This window comes from Ochotona princeps, chromosome 8, assembly GCF_030435755.1.
Source record: "Ochotona princeps isolate mOchPri1 chromosome 8, mOchPri1.hap1, whole genome shotgun sequence".
Lineage (NCBI taxonomy): Eukaryota > Metazoa > Chordata > Mammalia > Lagomorpha > Ochotonidae > Ochotona > Ochotona princeps.
In genome coordinates, this window is record NC_080839.1 from 27,378,475 (window position 1) to 27,396,292 (window position 17,818).

Below are 17,818 nucleotides of genomic sequence, written 5' to 3' on the forward strand. Positions count from 1 at the left end.
GATTTCAGACACAGGTTTCTCTGATGGCTCTTTATTGGATTTTATTGAAGAATGATTGGGAGGAGAGATGAAAGAGAATGGACTCAAGCCATTCCAAATACTAAAAATATAATTAAGTTCAAGTCCATGGCACAGGTTTGGTTGCTTTATTCAAAAAATTTTTTTCAGATCCCTTGAAGATTTGTCAGAGCAGCCAGTGTACTTCATATGAAAGAATAAGGTAATGGCATGTTCAGGTCAGAGTTAGAAAACATGCTCTGAAATACTTGAGGGAGAGGTCAGATTAAGAACAAACATCCAAATCTTATTATAACCAGATCCTAGCAATTAAAAATAATTTCTGTCTTTCCTAGCTGACCTTGTGGGATACATAAGCTAGAATCTAGTCTAAATAAAGCTAAATTGGAGAGTCTAAATCTAACATCTTAAAGAAAAATGTGTAGTCCAATCAACTGCAGTGACTAGATAATAAAATTAGTGGCTTTGGAGAAGGATAATCAAAAGTTAAATGAATTTTTCCCTTGTTACCTAGATATGCTGCTTCTGTAGCTTATGCTTTTTTTAGGAGAGAGCTTGGGTGAGGAAGGATAGTGTGACACTTTAGATAAAAAAAAAAGGGCATTTTATCATCGCAAGTGAGTACAGTACTGTACTGTCAAACCCCTACTATTGAATGGCTGATATTGACTCTGTAAATTACAGCTCCTAGCCAATTCTTAGAGTAGAGTTCATCTTGTACCTTAGGAGATTCTTTTCCTGAGATGTCATTTCCACTTTGTCAAGGGCTACATTCTAGAGGTAGTTGTTCCTGTAGGCATTTTCCCCCTGATTGTCCTACAGGGAATGGGAGCTTCTGCTCCCTTCAACCCAATTTAAACTCCAAATGTTGAGCAGAGAAATATCATTTCTATCTAAATTAGGTGCAGGATTCTGTGTGGAGCTGTGGAATTTTGTATGCACTAATTGTGAATACCATGCTGCTTGCTTCTTTCAAAGGAGTATCCAAACAAGGCTGCATGAGTCTCTAGATGTGATCACCCAGGGCAGGCTTCACAGTACGGTGTTTGGTTTGATAACTAGATAGAGCTGCAGCAATTAAAGGATGTCTGGGGAAGTTAGGAAAACTAACATTCAGGGTTTGGGATCTTATCCTAATAGTTAAAAATTACATTTCTTTGAACATTTTTTGTGTGGCTTAAAATGATTGTGTTTAGTGTGTTCTATTCAATATCCTTGTTGCTTATAGAGAGGCAAATATTATTAAGTCAAAAGAATTTGCCTGGAGTACAAAATAGTCAATGTCTTAAGAGACCATGTGTCTCTATTTTGAAATAAATTAATCGATTCTGGAATGATGTGCAGGCATTTTCTTAAAACAAACACATAAAAAGCAAGGAAAACAAGAAAACAATCAAATCCAACATAGTTCCCTGCAGGAGAAAACAATAATCATCTTTCACAAGAATCTTTCCCTCTTCACTGACGAGCAGAGCAAATAACCAGATGTAATTCCCCCTGATTTATTGAATCATTTGTTCTATACGTAATTGAGAACCCAGAACATACACTGCATTGAACCAGGCACAATGAGGAAGACAAAATTTCCACTGTAGCTGAAGAAATAAGACACACATGAAAAATAAAACGCATGGCAAGATGAAATGTGAAACAAACTGCACCAGAGTACAGATGAAAGCAAGGTTAACTAAAGATGAAATAGTAAGGAAAGACTGCATGAAAGGGGCAAGTTTGAGTGCAATTTTGATAAACAGGTTGACTTGCAAGAGGCAATGAAGAAACCATTGATGGCATAAACGAGGGGCATAACACACAGACTCGCAGGAGTAGAAAAAAAAACAATTGTGTGAGATCAAGTCTGCATCCATCTTATGGAATAGGATTCTATTGGAGAATAGTAAGGGGAAGTTAAAAAGGTAAGCTATGGAGTGATTTTTGAATCATGGTGTTGTAAGCATCATGCTTTCTAGAGAAAATTGAATAATGGTTGCATGCTGTTTTGAATAAAATATTTCTATGAAGGGCATAATTAGGAAGTCATCACACAATCCCAAGTTAACATGACCAGAGTCCACAATTAAGTGTGTATATTATATATATATTTATTTATTTTAAAGCTGTTCCTCTCGGAGGTCACAGAATTTATTTTTACACGGAACACTGATGTATGCCTCATAATTAGGGACTTTCTGAGGAATGACTATGCTAGACATACTTGATGGGGTACGAAGAATGATACAAAAGCAAGGTGGTGAAATAAGTAATATAGGGTGAAGCAAGAAAATAAAATGTGAAAAGGATAATCAGATAGTTAAACAAATTATAATCAAACTGGATTGAAATACAGAAACTTGTGCAAAGAGGGTTCAACTAAGGCAGCCTATAATATAATTCCAGTAGGTATCCTAAACCAAAATGACAACCAAAGGAACCCTATTTTATTTTCTTCACTCTCTTGGTCACCTAATCCTGCTAAAGAAAAGGACGGTTGTGTCCAATTTCACTTAGATGTCCAATTGCAGCATTAGAACGAGTGTTGGTAGCCTCTTTAGGAATTCCAGCTCCAGGAAGATTAAAGAATCATCAAAGCTACCTTTCTAGAGCCAGTGAATGCCTCCTCGTGCAGCTGAGTTTCTTTGAGAAGAAATAAAAGTTCCTCTATATTAAAAGTGAATGTACTCCTTGAGTTCTTGGCAAATATTAGCAGCCTTAAGGACACAATATCCTACTCAGTAAGTGGTGATACACTCAGCCACTCCAGCCACTGGGTGGATGAGGGTCCTAAAAAGGTGGGAGACAATTAACTATCTTAGAGTTATAAAAATCATTATCACTTTCCTGAAGTGAATCGGCATATCAACAACAACAATAACAACATAAGAACTGTTGTGCTAAGTGTCTTGCCTACATGGGCTCATTTTGTTCCTTAATTGCCAAAGCACCAGCATTGTAGGTTTTAATTTATACCATCGAGTCAAGAACCCAGAGTACACAGCTAAAACAGAATGGCACAGCCTAGGTTTAAAATCAGGATTCTGATTCTAGTGACTTGACAGAATCTGCTAATGTCTGACCTATTAACTACTACCTCATACTGGACAGAATCTGCTAATGTCTGACCTATTAACTACTACCTCATACTGCCTTACTTCCTGCTCCCTCTTGCCTACATTAGTACTTCTCCCCAGGTACTTCCTCATTTCAGGCTGCACAACCTCACTTACTAAAGCAGTAACACTTAACTGATGCTTGGCTGCAGTCTAAATTTCAAGTGGGCAATATACGTTTTGTGTATACTTTCTGGCTTACTCCCTGATTTTCCAGAATCTAAAAAAATCTGAGAATCTTTTCCACCATTTTATATGGTTGACAAAAAATCAAGTAATTATTTGCATGTGATGTAAAAACTATATGAGTTTTAGTCAGTTTCGCCATAACACCTCCATGCTCTTTCCTGCTACTATGAGAGTTTAGTAGCTGCAAAAGAAAAAATCATATGGCCGGTAAAGTATAAAGACATTTTTTCAAAGAATAAAAAAAAGGAGTCAGAAAATGTTCATCCTATACAAAATGGAGGGGAGTAGGGGGCCTATACAAAGCTCATAGAGAAATGGAATTAAAACATTTTAGTACAGAAATTTCATGGAAAGTGAATATAACAGAAAAACAATGCATGCCTTTCAATTTTTTGGTACCAGAACAGAAATCTTTAACTCCATTTTTCCATGTACCTTTTGAAACCCACATAAGAACAGATCCAACGTTGGGCCCCAAATCTGCCACTCTGGAGCTGCAGGGCTGATTTCATCCAGGCAGTTAAACTATTATGTATTTGAGCTTGTCTCATTTGAAAATGGAGCAATAATCCTGAACCTGTAGTTCTATTGTGGCATTTTATTAAAGTAGTATGCACAAATCCCTAAGCAAGCAGTAGGAGCCCCTTATACAATGACATCTACCCACCCATTGATGGTGTTTTTGTGTCCCTCCGTTGTTAATATCTGCATGTGCACATCAAGGGGTACTGCCATCTTTGGTGACAGTTGTCAGATACTCCTATATGAAATGAAATGACATTGCTGTGCAGGCGATGTAAAGCTGGAATGAGAATATACATGGTGAAATGTAAGAGTCATTTCCACCCAGGTGAGCCTGAGTAACAATGTAGCTTTGACATGTTGATGGATTAGGCAATTGCAGTCAGCGAAACTCGCTATTTCACCCACCTACAGCTGATGGGATCATCATGAAATTTGATATCCAAACTTGGAAGACTGCAAGGTGAATTAGAAATACTTAGTTGAGCAAGCTATTTCACCTTCCTTCTACCAAATTTTCAGATAACCCTGATCATATATGGTGTAGGGAAATGAAAGTAAGATTTTTGTTCTTGCATTCTAACAGAATATCTGAGTTCTAGTTCATTTCATATTTTATCTGCCCTTTGGTGATTAATACTTAAAATATACCTTTAAATAATTTGGGTTTTTAATCCGTCAAAGAAATAATTCTCTTCTTTTCCTCAATGCTGTTCGGCCAAAAAGATTACAAAGCCATACTCTAGGACTGTCCAAGTCCAGCCTTCTGTTAAAGCATGCAATGACAAGAACAGCTTTAAGTTCCCAAAGCTGTCATTTTTTTCAGGGGAAAATGCCAATATCTTGCAAATTTTTTCCTTCTCCTTAAGTTTTATGTGACAATGGCCTCTATTATAAACAAGTAAGTGAGGGTCAACCCCAGACCTCCCCTTTCTCAAGCTTGAAAATCTGTCACACTTCATCCCACAGTCTCTTTTCCTAATATATCTGATTAGGCTCTCTTTCTTCAGTTGTAAAATGCCCTTGGGAAAAGGTAGGTTTTTTTTTTTAACCTTATGTGTTATTCTGATGGAAATATAATCTTCCCCCTATTTCTCCCATTATAATGTGGACACATATACTCCCTGGGGCTTGAGGATTTTTCCTTCCCGCTCTTCCTCCATCCTTTTCTTTTTTTCCTTCTTCATCTTTTTTTTTTCTTTTTATTTCCTTGCCTATATTTCCCATGCAGATTGAGGGAACAAAACACTGTCTTGAGTAGGGATGTTTCAGAAAGCAGAGGCGCCTGGCATGGAAGGGAGTTTTGGGGGGCTGAGCAGTTTCATCCTGAAAAATAAATTTTGTAGGGGCTTTTGGCTTTATCAATGGGATGACACTGTTTTCCCAAGGGAAATTGTGGGAGAAGTGAAGAAGAAATTTGGAGATGAGATTGGGATAAGGAGTCAAGAGTTCACTTTCTACAGCTCTTCGACCCCATAGGTTGACCTGAAGTCATCTCAGGAGTGAGGAAAATGTCTCAGAAGGCATTAACTGATGGTTCAGCATCATTTGGAAGACAGTGAGTTCTGAGAGTATTTCAGGCCTGTTGGCCTCCTCTTGTTTTTATAATGACTTAGCAAACCAGACTATCTTTGTGCAGTCATGTGGTTCAGTATGATGAGGAACAACTGTCTCATCTGAGGCAGTAAAGCCAAAACACAGAGCTGAGCAGTTACTTTCCTTGCCTCTATAGCTGTGTCCACAGTGGCACTGGGGACTTGAAGTGTTGAAAGGGGAACCTGGTATTTGGACCAACCAATATGAGAATTGAGATGAGCTTCTGAAACAAAGTATAACTCAGGACTACCCTGAGGGCACCATTGAGAGAGGCTTGCACCTGGAATAGAGGCATCTGGTTAGCCTCAGAACAAAAACATGAAGGACATCTACAGTCTGTGTGCTACATCTTGCTAGTTAAGTAGTGGCTGAGCAATTAAACAGCTCTGCATCATGGTAGTTTTGATTTGGTCAGGTACAGGGTGCAGATGTGGTAGCAGACAATATAGAGTCCAGAGGCCTCATTTCCAGTCCTAGTTCAGCCTTAGCTCGCTAGGAGATTTTGGGTAAGTTTCTTTACTATTTAGACTTCAGATTCCTAATTTCAAAGAGAGAAAGTGAGATGATTACTGTTGCCAAACTCTAGGAGTTTATTTTCCATTAGAATAATTCATCAAAGAGTTCTAATCAGAAGCACATTTTCTCAGCTGCATAAAAGATTATCCTATGCCACTCTCCCTCTTGGCCTCCTTCCTCGTGGTACCCTTTGCCCTCCATTCCACCTCAGGAAGCAAGCACCTCCACTTCAGACCTATTTTCTGGTGCCTTGAAAGCTACAAGGCATTCTTGACTTCAGGGTTCATGGCAGATACACATTGTGCACTGCTCTTTGAATTTCTTCCTCTGAGTCTGGGTCTCTTAAGCTTCCCCTTGGCTTTTGCTTTGTTTTTCTGGTCCTAATTTTAAAAAGGTACAACTCAAGAGCAAATGTGCTGAAAAGACTGAAAGCCTGTTACTGTGCCGGTGGATCCCAGCTTCCGCAGTGCCCGTCCATGAGAAACGCCCACATAGGCTCTCACCTAGGATCCTGGGAGCGCTGTAGGACAGGAGTGTTGTATTAGGAGAGTCTGTTTTACTCGAGCCATAACTCAAGACAAACTTAGCTGACAGATAACCACTTATTGTGAAAATACGAAGAGTAATCAGTGCACAAATGCCAACTCTGATACTCACAGTTCGACCGCATTCCTGGGGAGGTCGGAGGGAATCTCTGTCACCTTGCTTTCTTGGCAGAGGCAAACCCTGTTAGAGCAGTGACAGAGCCGCTGATGACAACCAGAGCACAGGCTCAGGAATGCCAGCAAAGCGACCAGGAGTAAGGCCATGTCTATTTCTCCATCCACCTGTTTTCTTCCTGCCTTGGCGGAAGAAAACCTCCACGGATTTCAGAGGTGCCACTCGGTGCCCTGAAGAGAAGAAATCTGTTTAGAGAACTGATAGAGCCACGTGATGTACCAAGGGATGCTTTCCCTCCTCCCTCTCTTTCTCCCACCCAAATAGCAAGAAAAAAAAAAACGCAAAATTCCTGTGTGCCAGCAGCGTCTGCTGGGACAAGATAAGCTGCTCCTTATCCTTCAAGATTCAGTTTCTTACACTGCAACTGGAGAAAAAGAAGCCTGGATGTATGTGTGTAACAGTTTGTAACATTTCATAGTAGAAGTTCCTGCTGGTCACCGTTTTCTTCCCATTAGGGTAGACGATTGACTTTTCATGAAATAGGAGCCCAGAATGTGTGTATCATAAACAGGTGTGTATTGATAGGAGAAGGCATGGAACTGGAACCCATTTTCTGTCTTTAGTGTCAGCTTCTTTCTACAGCCCACCTGGCTTAAAAGCAGACCTCCCAGGTCACTTTCTGTTGCTTGTTTTTTTCTGGGTTACTTTCTTCGATCCTCTTCCTCATGTAATAACCCAGAATGTGTTTTACTTAGAAACAGGCAGGCCAGTTGGCGAGAGCTGTGGGTGGATCTCTGAGGGTGCAAGGCATTTTTGGTAATGTTATCTGCTGAGAGAATTGACCATACTGGGAGAGTTAATGAATAGAGCATGCCTCAGCTATCCCTCATCCCCATGTTTCTGACTTCCCTCGGTCTCTGAAGACTGCCCTTGCATTTGGCAGTTGGCAAGATGAATTTATTTAATGGTTTCCTCTAATTTACTTTAAAAGAGTCCTTGTAGGTCAGCTTCAGGTGGTATTTCTGATCTCCTTTTAGGTGAAGGATCTGAGGAATATCGGTAAGAGTTTTAGTAAAGTGGTTTTCTGCTTTTAGTTATAGAATCTATGAAGATGTAAAGGCAGGACATTTTCCAAGATTCTGCCTATGACTTATGACTTGAAAAATTTGCTTGAATACTATTTTTAGATAATGAATTATTTTAAATTTTCATAGAGATGCTAAAAATAAACATCTAGCCCAACCCTCCTTCCTTCTTGGCCTCAACACATAATGATTGAATGAGACGATCAAGAGAAAAAAAGACAGCAATTGATTTTGGTGGTGAATTTATTCCCTGGCTTTTCTTAGGAGAAATTCTAATTCTAGGATTGGAAGGTAAGGTCAGAATGTATAAGAACTCCATATTGTTAACTTTGGCTAATGTTATAATTAGTTTACTCAACACTTACTCGAAGGAAGCATAGTTTTTTAGATAGAGAAGGGTCTTAATTAAATAATGTCTAAGTTTACTTTATAATACTCATATTAATCTGAAAGATTTCTCATCTGTGCTTGAATAACTCTAATGACAAATTCACTGCCAGTTGAGTCTTCCAACCATCCATTCCGTTCCACAAGCCCCAACTTACATTGTGGAGAACTGCAATTATGACAAAGTTAGTGTCGCCGTGATCAAAATCTTCAAGCTATGAAGTTATACTGTATCCACAACGTAAAGTGTGATCTGTTAAGTATAACAATGCACACTGTGGGAAGAATGGACATCATTAGTACCTCTGCATCTACTTATCAGATTCTCCTATCGTCTCTTACTGTTCCTGCGCTCAGAGATGACCAATCATCTGAAATTTGTGTTTATTCCTTTATTTTTATTCCTTTATTTACAAACATTTTTGTCATTTAAGAGACAGAAGGAGTGAGAGCTAGAGTGAGGGAGGAAAGTAGCGGGAGTGAGAAAAAGTGAGTGTTTCAATCTGTTGGTTCTTTCCTCAGGTACTCATGACAGCTGGAATTGGGCTGGGCAGAACCTAAGAGCAGGAACTCAATGCAAGTGAGCCATGTGGGTGGCAAGAAGTCGATTATGTGGGGCCTCACCGCTCCCTCCCGGGGTCTGTGTAAGCTAGAAATTTAAGAGTGGAGCGGAGATCCCAACCCAGGCACTCCAATGTGGGACGTATTGTACCGATTAACATTCCAATTCCAACTACAATTTATATTTTCCTTCTCTGTTTTTCTTGCCACAATTTTTGGAAAAATTTCCCCTCTATTCATTTAAAAATATCTCTGACTTAAATGTCAGCTCATTACCTCTCAATCTTTTTTTTTTAATGTACATAAACTAAATTTTCCTACATCTGCATTAGTTCTAGTCTATAAATATTGAGCGATAAATTATACCCGAGCTATAAATATTTCTGTTTTCCATTATTTGGGGGATGCATTGATTTGTGTATTTTTGAGAGTTACAAACTTCAGAAATATTCAGATTCATCATATTGTTGACCTTTAGCTCGGTTTTATAGTGACCAAATGATGCAGCCTATTGTGAGTCTGTATTACCCACAGCATGTTGAGAGTTTTTAATGACTTAGTACATAATTGATTTCTGCAAAAATCCAAAGAGAAGAATATTTTCTGCTTATTTGCTTCCTGGATCTGTCTGCCTAACAGATTTAGCCTATCAGTTTTTTAAAATGTTAGACAATCTATTGAAAATTTTTAGTTTACTGATAATACTTCAGAAATTTCTCTTAGAATCCAAATGATGATGTTTATATAAATTATCCTGATGGTGCTATGATTTTTTTCTTTATTTACAGGTTATTTTATTTGATACATACACATTTAGATTTGTTATCTTGTCAATATTTATGTTTTATAGCATCTTTATGATATCTTTTCTTAGTTTTATTCTATCTGATAGTAGTACAGATTGACTTTTTATGCAGTAAATACTTTCCTGAGTTTATTTTTTTTTCTGACTTTTCAATCTTTGGATCCTAGGCTTTTATAACTACTTATTAAAATGATTTTATGTGTTTTCAAAAAGGTTAACTGTTTTTTTTTATTTAGTGAGAGAAAAGGAGGGTGTGAGGAAGGGAGCAAGCTTTGACCTGCTGGTTTACTTCCCAAATGGCCACAGCAGTTACGCCTGGGTCATCTAAGGTCTCCCACATATGGTGGCAGGGGGCCAAGTCCTTGGGCCATTTTTGGGAGATTTCTTAAGCATATTAGAAGGAAGCTGGTTCAGAAACAATAGGTGGGACTCTGGAAGAGGAAGTGAGTCAACCTAAGAAAAGTATTCAAGAAATAGGAAATACTATTGGAAGGCCAAATGTAAGTTACGAGAGTTCCAGAAGTCATGGAAAGAGAAGCTGTGTTTAAGGTGTATTCAAAGGGAGAATGTCCCTAGTTTGAAGAATTAGGAAACAAAATACAGGAGGGGCACTGAACTCTTAGTAAGATTGACCCAAAGCGATCTTGGCCATAACACATGATAATCAAGCTCTCTTCAGTTGGACACAGGGAAAAGATCCTTAAATATGCACATGAAAAAATCAATTGACCTATAGAGGAATCCAAATCAAACTCAGCGCTGACCTTTTAGAGGGAACTCTATAGGCCAGGAGAGAATGGAATGACATGTTCCAAATTTAAAGGGAGAAAACTGTAAGCCCAGAATAACCTAGCAAAACTTTTTTTTCTTTGAAGATGAAATAAAATTCTTCCACAGAAAAGCTCAAAGAATTCACCTCTTCCAGACCTGCGCTATAAATGATGCTTAAAAATGTTCTCTTGACAGAGAAAAGGAATAGCACCCACCAAAAACCAAAGGCAAATGTGGCGAATGTCCCAATAAGACAAAAGAAGACTGAATCAAAAAATGAACAACCATTGCTAAAATGACAGGACCAGATTACTACCTGTGCATATTAACCCTGGATGTATACGGCCTAAACTCATCAAACATCCTAGATTGCCAGATTGACAAAAAAAAAAAAAAAAAAATCCCTTTATCTGTTGCCTATAGGAGAGACATCCCACCAACAAGAAATGTGGAAACAAAGTGAAAGGATGGAAAAAGACACTCCAGGCTAGTGGAAAAGAAAAATGAGCTGGTATAGTCATCCTTACTTCAGGATAATATAGACTTTGATGTGAATACTATTTAAAGAGATGGAGGAAGAACAATATGTAATAGTAAGAGGACCCATTCAACAAGAACATATCACCTTTCTAGTTTCTTAGGAGGTTTTCTTTTTCATCTCTGATTTTACTTGGTTTTCCTCTCTAGTTTTTCTTTGCTAGTCTGGCTAAAAGTTTGTTCTACTCAACTTTTAAAAAAGTGTCTCTTGTTGCAATTTGTAGTTTTTTAGTTTCAATGATTTTATCATTTCGTACTTCCTGTTCATTTTTTCTTTTTTAGTAAGTCCTTCAGATGCATCATTAGATTATTTACTTGAGATATTTTCATTTTTGTAAGCATTTGATGTTACGAATGTCTTTTTCAATACTATTTTTGCTACATCTCAGGGGGGTTGACATTTTTGTTTCCATTTTCATTTTTTTAAAGTGATTTTTCATGTGAATTTCTTCAGTGACACAGGTCATACAATGACATCATTTTCTTCAAGAAGGTTTTCTATTTTCATTTCTTCATTAACACGGTCATTCAGTAGCATGTTATTTAATTTCATGTTGTTGTAAATTTTTCGATTTTTCTTCCTGTTGATTTTGTTTTATGGCTTTTCATTTAAGGGGATATATAGTAACTGTGTAATAGAAACTGTCATATCCAGATATGAAAGTACAATGCAGTATGCATCTCTGCTTGCAAATCAAAAATGGACTTCCCATGAAACTGTTAAATGTATCTTGACAATAGGACTCTGGACTCCCTGCCTTTGTCCATACCCACAATGTCAGGATATGCTTAAATAGTGGAATGACAGACATATGTCTGTTTATGAAGGACTATACTATTGAAAGTCATTGGGGAGTGGGAGGAAGGGATCTAGGGAAGGAACCTATGGAACTTGTTTTATAAAATAATAAAATTAATTTTTGAAAGTTTTTACTTTCTTATTTTTGTGACTGTTATATATTCCCTTTTTACATGTACATTGATTATTTGCTTTATTTCTCCTTCCATGTAGTGTTTTAAAGCTTACTTATTTTCACTTTATTTGAATGTGCTAGAAATAGAGACAGAAAGATCTTCCAGCTACAGGTTCACTTCTGAAATCCATCTCACATCTGCACTGGTCCAGGTTGAAAGCAGCAGCTGGAAGCTCAATCTGGGTTTCCCATGTGGGGAGCAGAAAGTAGTTGAGTGGTTGGGTAATCACTTTCTATCTTCAAGATGAAGATTAATAGGAAGCTGTATTGGAAGTAGAACCAAAATTTGAACCAGGCAGACCAATGTAGGACAAGAGCATGAATCACTATGAATCACTGCGCCAAATTCTCCCCTTCTCTTTTCCCCCTGGAACATGTCACTGGTGTGTGTAAGAGCTTTCATCATTCTCAACTGTCTTTGCAAACACCATAGTGGGCATCTTTGAGAAGCATAGATTGTAACTGAATATATTCTCTTTCTAAAGAAAAGCTTTAAAATAATTAAAGATGTACAGTTTCAATAGTATTTTAGTACATGTTGAACAGATTCCAGAAAAATGTCCTATCATCAGCTGATCTGTGTGAATGTTCGTTCTACAGCTCAATGTAAAGTCAAGGAGCTTGCCAAGTACTCAATACTTGCCAGTCTGCTCTTACAAGCTGGTAAGGAGCTGGGTCCAGCCCTCACTGTCTATTTTGTATCTATTGAGTCATTTTCTTACTTATCTTGGTGGTACACAATTCCTTTAGCATTCTTATTGTATAGTTCTGAATGAGTTACCATTTGGGGAATCTTTCCTTTAGAATGACCTCCTATCTGGGCTGCTCTAGCTCAGTGACTGAGTGAATGGTGGTGGTGTTGGTTGTTTAGCTCCATTATGAGATTGGTGAGCTTTATGAGAGTCTGATCAGACAGAAAATGTTTTAGAATGTGATTATAAATGTGTGGCCAGAGCTAAGAAATAGCAGTCTGGAGTTGCATCCTACTAGAGAGAGAGGAAGGACTCTCCCACCATAATCAAAGCAACTGAGCCTAACAATTATGGCAGCAGTGTTTGGCACTAGTATAGGATGCTAAGGGGGAAAATGCTGTTTCTAATATAAAATGGGATCACATGAGGAAAAAGCAGCTGTATCAGTGTACCAGTGGTGATACGCCTGAATGAAATGTCTTATTACAGTGTTTCATTCTGAAAAATGAGGTGGAGTAGTCCTGCTGTGGATCTCCCATCTGATTTTCTGGATCCTTTTCATCCTGTCACTAGCTTGCTTTGTATTTCCTTTGCTTAGTTTCACAAAGAGCTTCCTCTGGAGTTTGTTACCAGTTTCCCCTGGTTTCGAGGACACTCTGCATTGACATTTTTTGGGGGGTTGCTCAGATTTTCATGTGGATTTCTTAGCAATCAAGAGCTATGTAAACCTCAGGTAACAATGCTGAAAAGCACGGATCACTTCATAAATCTTCATCCTTAGAATTCTACTAGAAAGTCAGGGCCTATTTCCACTTATGATTTCACCTCTTAGTTTCATAAATATCAAGCTCTCCTGTCTCACAGATGACCTGCTACCACAGTTCTCACACCATGTTCCTTTAAGCAGCCTTTGTCTGCTGGACTTTGATAGCCTCAGAGACATGTCCATAATTTTTCACCAAGGAAGGCTTGTCACAGGTCAGAAATCTCAAATGGCCTGTAGAGGAATCTGAGAAGTGAATTTCTAGACACACTTTTCATCCCCAGGAAGTCACATGAAGAGACAGTCTCTGGGGTCAGTGGAGGAACATGTGTGTATATTTGGAAAGAAACTTTTCCTGGTGGTGTCCAATGTGGGCACATAAAGATAAAAGCCTAAAAGTGTGATCATAAAATGAGTTGAGGAAGCTCTAACCCTTCTACCATGAGGAAAGTTGGCCTAAAGAACAGAAGATGTTTCCTTTCTTAAGTGTTCAGGAGAATTTTGATATGTAACAATCCCCATGCATCATAACCTAAGTTTTACTCAGGGTTATAGAGGTTAGTTCTTTCTTGGTATTGGTTTAGGCGAATCATTTCAGGTTTAGCCATGTCTAAACTTGTGCCTGTGGTCAGCTATTGGATGGGTTGTGTCCCCCTGGACTGTGATGGTTTAAGGACAGACAACTCAGTGCTATATCTTATTCTCCAGTGGGCTAATTTTGTGATATTCATGTGATGACTTTCAAAAAGGCTTAGAAGGGCCACCATCCTGTTTTTGTTGTGGTCTGTTTGTGCAAAATCACAAGACCAGTTTTAAGGACTGTAGAAACTGAGGTTGGTTTTTTTTTTTTTTAAGTGACACAGTGTTACACTATAAAGTGGTGTGTAGACCTAGCCCGTATTGACAATAACAATAATTGGTTATAGATGACTAAGAATTTAGAAGGAATCAGTGTTCATAATAATAGGTAATTTATGGATGTTTTCTTACTGTTTTCCAAAGCACACGTTAGGCCAAATAGTTGAGATACTTAAAATGATAATGTTGAAGAGTCATTTTCCACCTGTAGTATTTTTTTATGTTACAAGCTAAACATACTATTATCAAAGGAAGGAATATAGTATAGGTTCGTATTTTTATTTATTATTTTCCATGATACAGTTTTATAGGCACAGGGATTGATGCCTCCCATATCTTCCCTCACTATTTTTTACTCCCACCATTTATACCCATGTTATCAGAATAGTATAATCCCTTCATATAAATTATAAGCTTAACTTTCTATTATGTAAATGTCATGATATGGTGAGTACATGAGAAGGTAGAAAACCTGGTATAATAAATTAAGGGTATATTTATAAATTTCATTGAGGGTCCTACTTTTATTTGGGAGATTAGCATGCATACTTCCTGGTATGCTAATCTCCCTTTTATAGTTCAGATATATGTATGTATGTGTGTGTATATATGTATATATTTACATATTTATTTCATACACAAATATTTTGCTTAGTACTTTTAGGATAATCACATCGAAATATGAGCAGAGACTTCTATTTTTCATTCAGATATTTGGGAGATTTATAATTATGAAATATTTTCTTTCTTTTCATACAGTATTGTCGTGTAGTGTCAGGGCAGTTGCTCAGGTGAGTTTCCTATAACTTGGTATGATTTATATTTCATAGTGAAGTACGCTCTAAGACTTAAGAAAAAATTAAAAGTTTCTTAGAATAGATGTCAGTGTAAAGGTATAGCTTATAATTTATGATTATTTGTTAAAAATGACTATCTTTGAATACAGTGTTTTTTTTTTTAAAAAAGGGGGGGTTTGTTTTTAATATTTACAGAAAGAAGGAGAGACATGGAGAAAGGTCTTTCATCTGCTGGTTCACTCCCCATGGGCCCATCCTTTAACTGCTTTCCCAGGTCACAAGCAGGGAGTTGGAAGGAAAGCGGAGCAGCTGGGATCTGAACCAGCACATGCAAGGCAAGGACTTTAGCTCCTGGGCTACTGTACCAGACTTGAATACAGTCTTTCCAGTTAGCATCCTTAAAGTCACACTATTACCAATAATAATATAGATCTTTGCATACATTTACATGTAGATATACACTGGGCTTTTGAAATTGATATTCTATTATTCATATAAGCATAGGGTGAGTTTAGATGGGGTTTTGTAATTATAGCCTAATGTAGCAGCTCTCAACCAGCCACAGAGGGTCTGATGGACCCACAGGTGTGCCTTTCTCATATTGAGGTCATAATGTTAATGAATTCTGTCCTGATCTGAGAAGTGCACATACTATACACATACATTCTTGGTGCCCCTGCACTGCGGGCTCAGGATGAATGCTGCCAACTAAGGAGGGTAAGTTCATTGGATGCTGACAGTGGATGCTGAGGAGTACACATGCAAGTACCCAGTGTTGGGAGGTAGTCCGGAGGAACATCACTGCAAGTGCTTTGCAGCTGATTGGCTGCATGACCACTCTTACTTTTTAAGATTATTTATTCATTTGAAAGGCAGAGCTGGAGAGAGACAGAGACAGTGATCTTTCATTCACTGGGTCACTCCTCAAATGGCTGTAATGTCCACTCTGGGCCTGGCTGGAACCGGGAGTTTGTTTTGGGTTCCTCATGTGGGTGCAGGGAACCAAGCACCTGGGTCATCTTTGCAGATTTTCCAAGCATACTAGTAGGGAGCTGGATCGGAAGTAAAACTGGTGGAATAAGAGCCAGTGCCCATGCATGATGCCAGTACCACAGGCTGTGGGTTAACCCACTATACCACACTGTTGTCCCCTCCATGACCATCCTTTTGGGAATCAGAGGACCAAGCAGTGTGCTACAGTTGGAAGTTCTGGGCTTTGGTCATAGCTATGTATGTAATACTGTGGGACTTCTGGAGATCTGTCATAATGTGATGCCTGTTTCTCCCCCTGCACAAGGAGGGTATGAACACTTTAGGGGCTTTTGTGATGAAGACAGGCTGAGGTGTACATGGGAAAGCCCCAAGGGTAAGCCAGTGGAGAACATAAATGGTCTCCTCACAGCTATTTTCATGAAAGGGAGAAGTTGATGGCTCATCCCTGCAGAAATGATTTTCCAGTTTGCTCGGTGGTAAAGGAGTATAAAGATGATTCTAGTCCCATGGTTGCTTGGCCCTCCATGCTACCAGCCCTGCCAGAGCCTGTCACAATTGTGCCATTGTCAACATGAACCTGTCACATGCGAACTTGTTCAGAAACGGACTGTGCCATGTTCATTGACCTGCATTTCCCTATGGGACCCATTCTGTCTCTGAGGACTAGAGGAGGTCAAGGCTGACCTGTTTTGGTTAGAATACAGATATGCCTTTCTTGATTTGTCCTTGACCACTTTGGATAAAAGTGTATGGGCAAATTTGTATCAACAAAAATGTTACAATAAAAACTAATGATAGATGGAAGGGAGGCATTTTTGAAAGCTTCCTAGGGAATTTGATGCTGCTTTTGAGCCAACAAAGTTGAGTTTGAAATTCTTATTATGGTTTAATCTCATAGAAGGTAGCAGATTTCAGCCTCATTTGAAAAATGGGATGAATCTGAATCCTATTCAGTCATGGCAAATGATCTTTGGTTGAATCATTTCACTTTCATCATGTCGAAGTTTCAGATGAAGCCGAATTGAAAGGGAACATGTGTGGGAGTGCAGATTCCCCAGTAGGAAGGTCATACACTTCATTTGTTCTGCCATGAGGGGCCAGGTGCGAAGAGACTGGGGACAAGTGTGTTTTGTCAGGAATGCTTGCATAAAGTCAGTAATCACATGCATCTGCAGAATATGACAACATTGCAGAAACACAGGACAGAGAGGCTTCACAGGAACATGGTGCAGCTAAAGAGTGGCATGATGGCTGTCAGCTATCGATGTTCTAGTCCTTACAGAAACACTGTACACATGTTCCCCATAGTCATGAAGATAAATGAGTTTTTAGTTTCCCAACTTACCCATTTCTTGTACCCGTTGAGATCTCAGCATCTGACCACTGGCTGGCTGAACAAAACTTTGTAAATGTGTGTATACAGCTTAGCCAGCATCTTGGGGTAGGGCCATTGTTTATAGAAGTACCAGTGTTAACTGTCAGCAACATGGCACTGCAGGCTGAAAATCCAAGGCCTGCTTTCTATTTTTACACTTTGGAATGAAGAAAAATAATGCTGAGCTAACATTATTTATAAAATGGTTAAAGACACGACAAGGTGAAATATCACTGCTTTCAGAGAAAAAAAATGTTTTGATTCCATGTAGAACCTTTTGCTTTTCTTCACAAGGATCTTCTGTTCTCTGTGGTCACCTCAGGTACCTCAATGCTGTGATCTCTTGGCTCCTACTCCGGCATGGGAAAGAGGGCTGGAGGGCCTGGCTCTCAGCTCTGCTGCTTTTAGGAGGCAATGGATTGATTGATCAGAAGATTCTGAAAGACTGTTCTGTGTGTTGCAGTATGCAGCTCTGGATGCTGTGAACAAAATGGAGCGTGCAATGGAGACTTCATTCTTCAGGGATTTATCAAATCACAGGGGAGAAGAGAACAAGGCACATCAAAGTAGGAAACCATTTGTAAGAGAGGTATGCTCGCATACTCAATTATT

At 38.7% G+C, this 17,818-nt stretch overlaps 1 protein-coding gene across 6 annotated transcripts in view; it reads right to left on the minus strand.

The window, feature by feature from the left end:
• Positions 1-6,860, minus strand: part of FSHR (follicle stimulating hormone receptor) — a 161,992-nt gene extending 155,132 nt beyond the window's left edge. For all 6 annotated transcript variants that reach the window (XM_058667766.1, XM_058667771.1, XM_058667770.1 and 3 more), the window contains exon 1: positions 6,606-6,860. In XM_058667766.1, coding sequence (XP_058523749.1) covers positions 6,606-6,757 — 152 coding nt within the window. In that variant the 5' untranslated portion in view covers positions 6,758-6,860. The remainder of the gene's footprint in view (positions 1-6,605) is intronic.
• Positions 6,861-17,818: the final 10,958 nt, after the last annotated feature.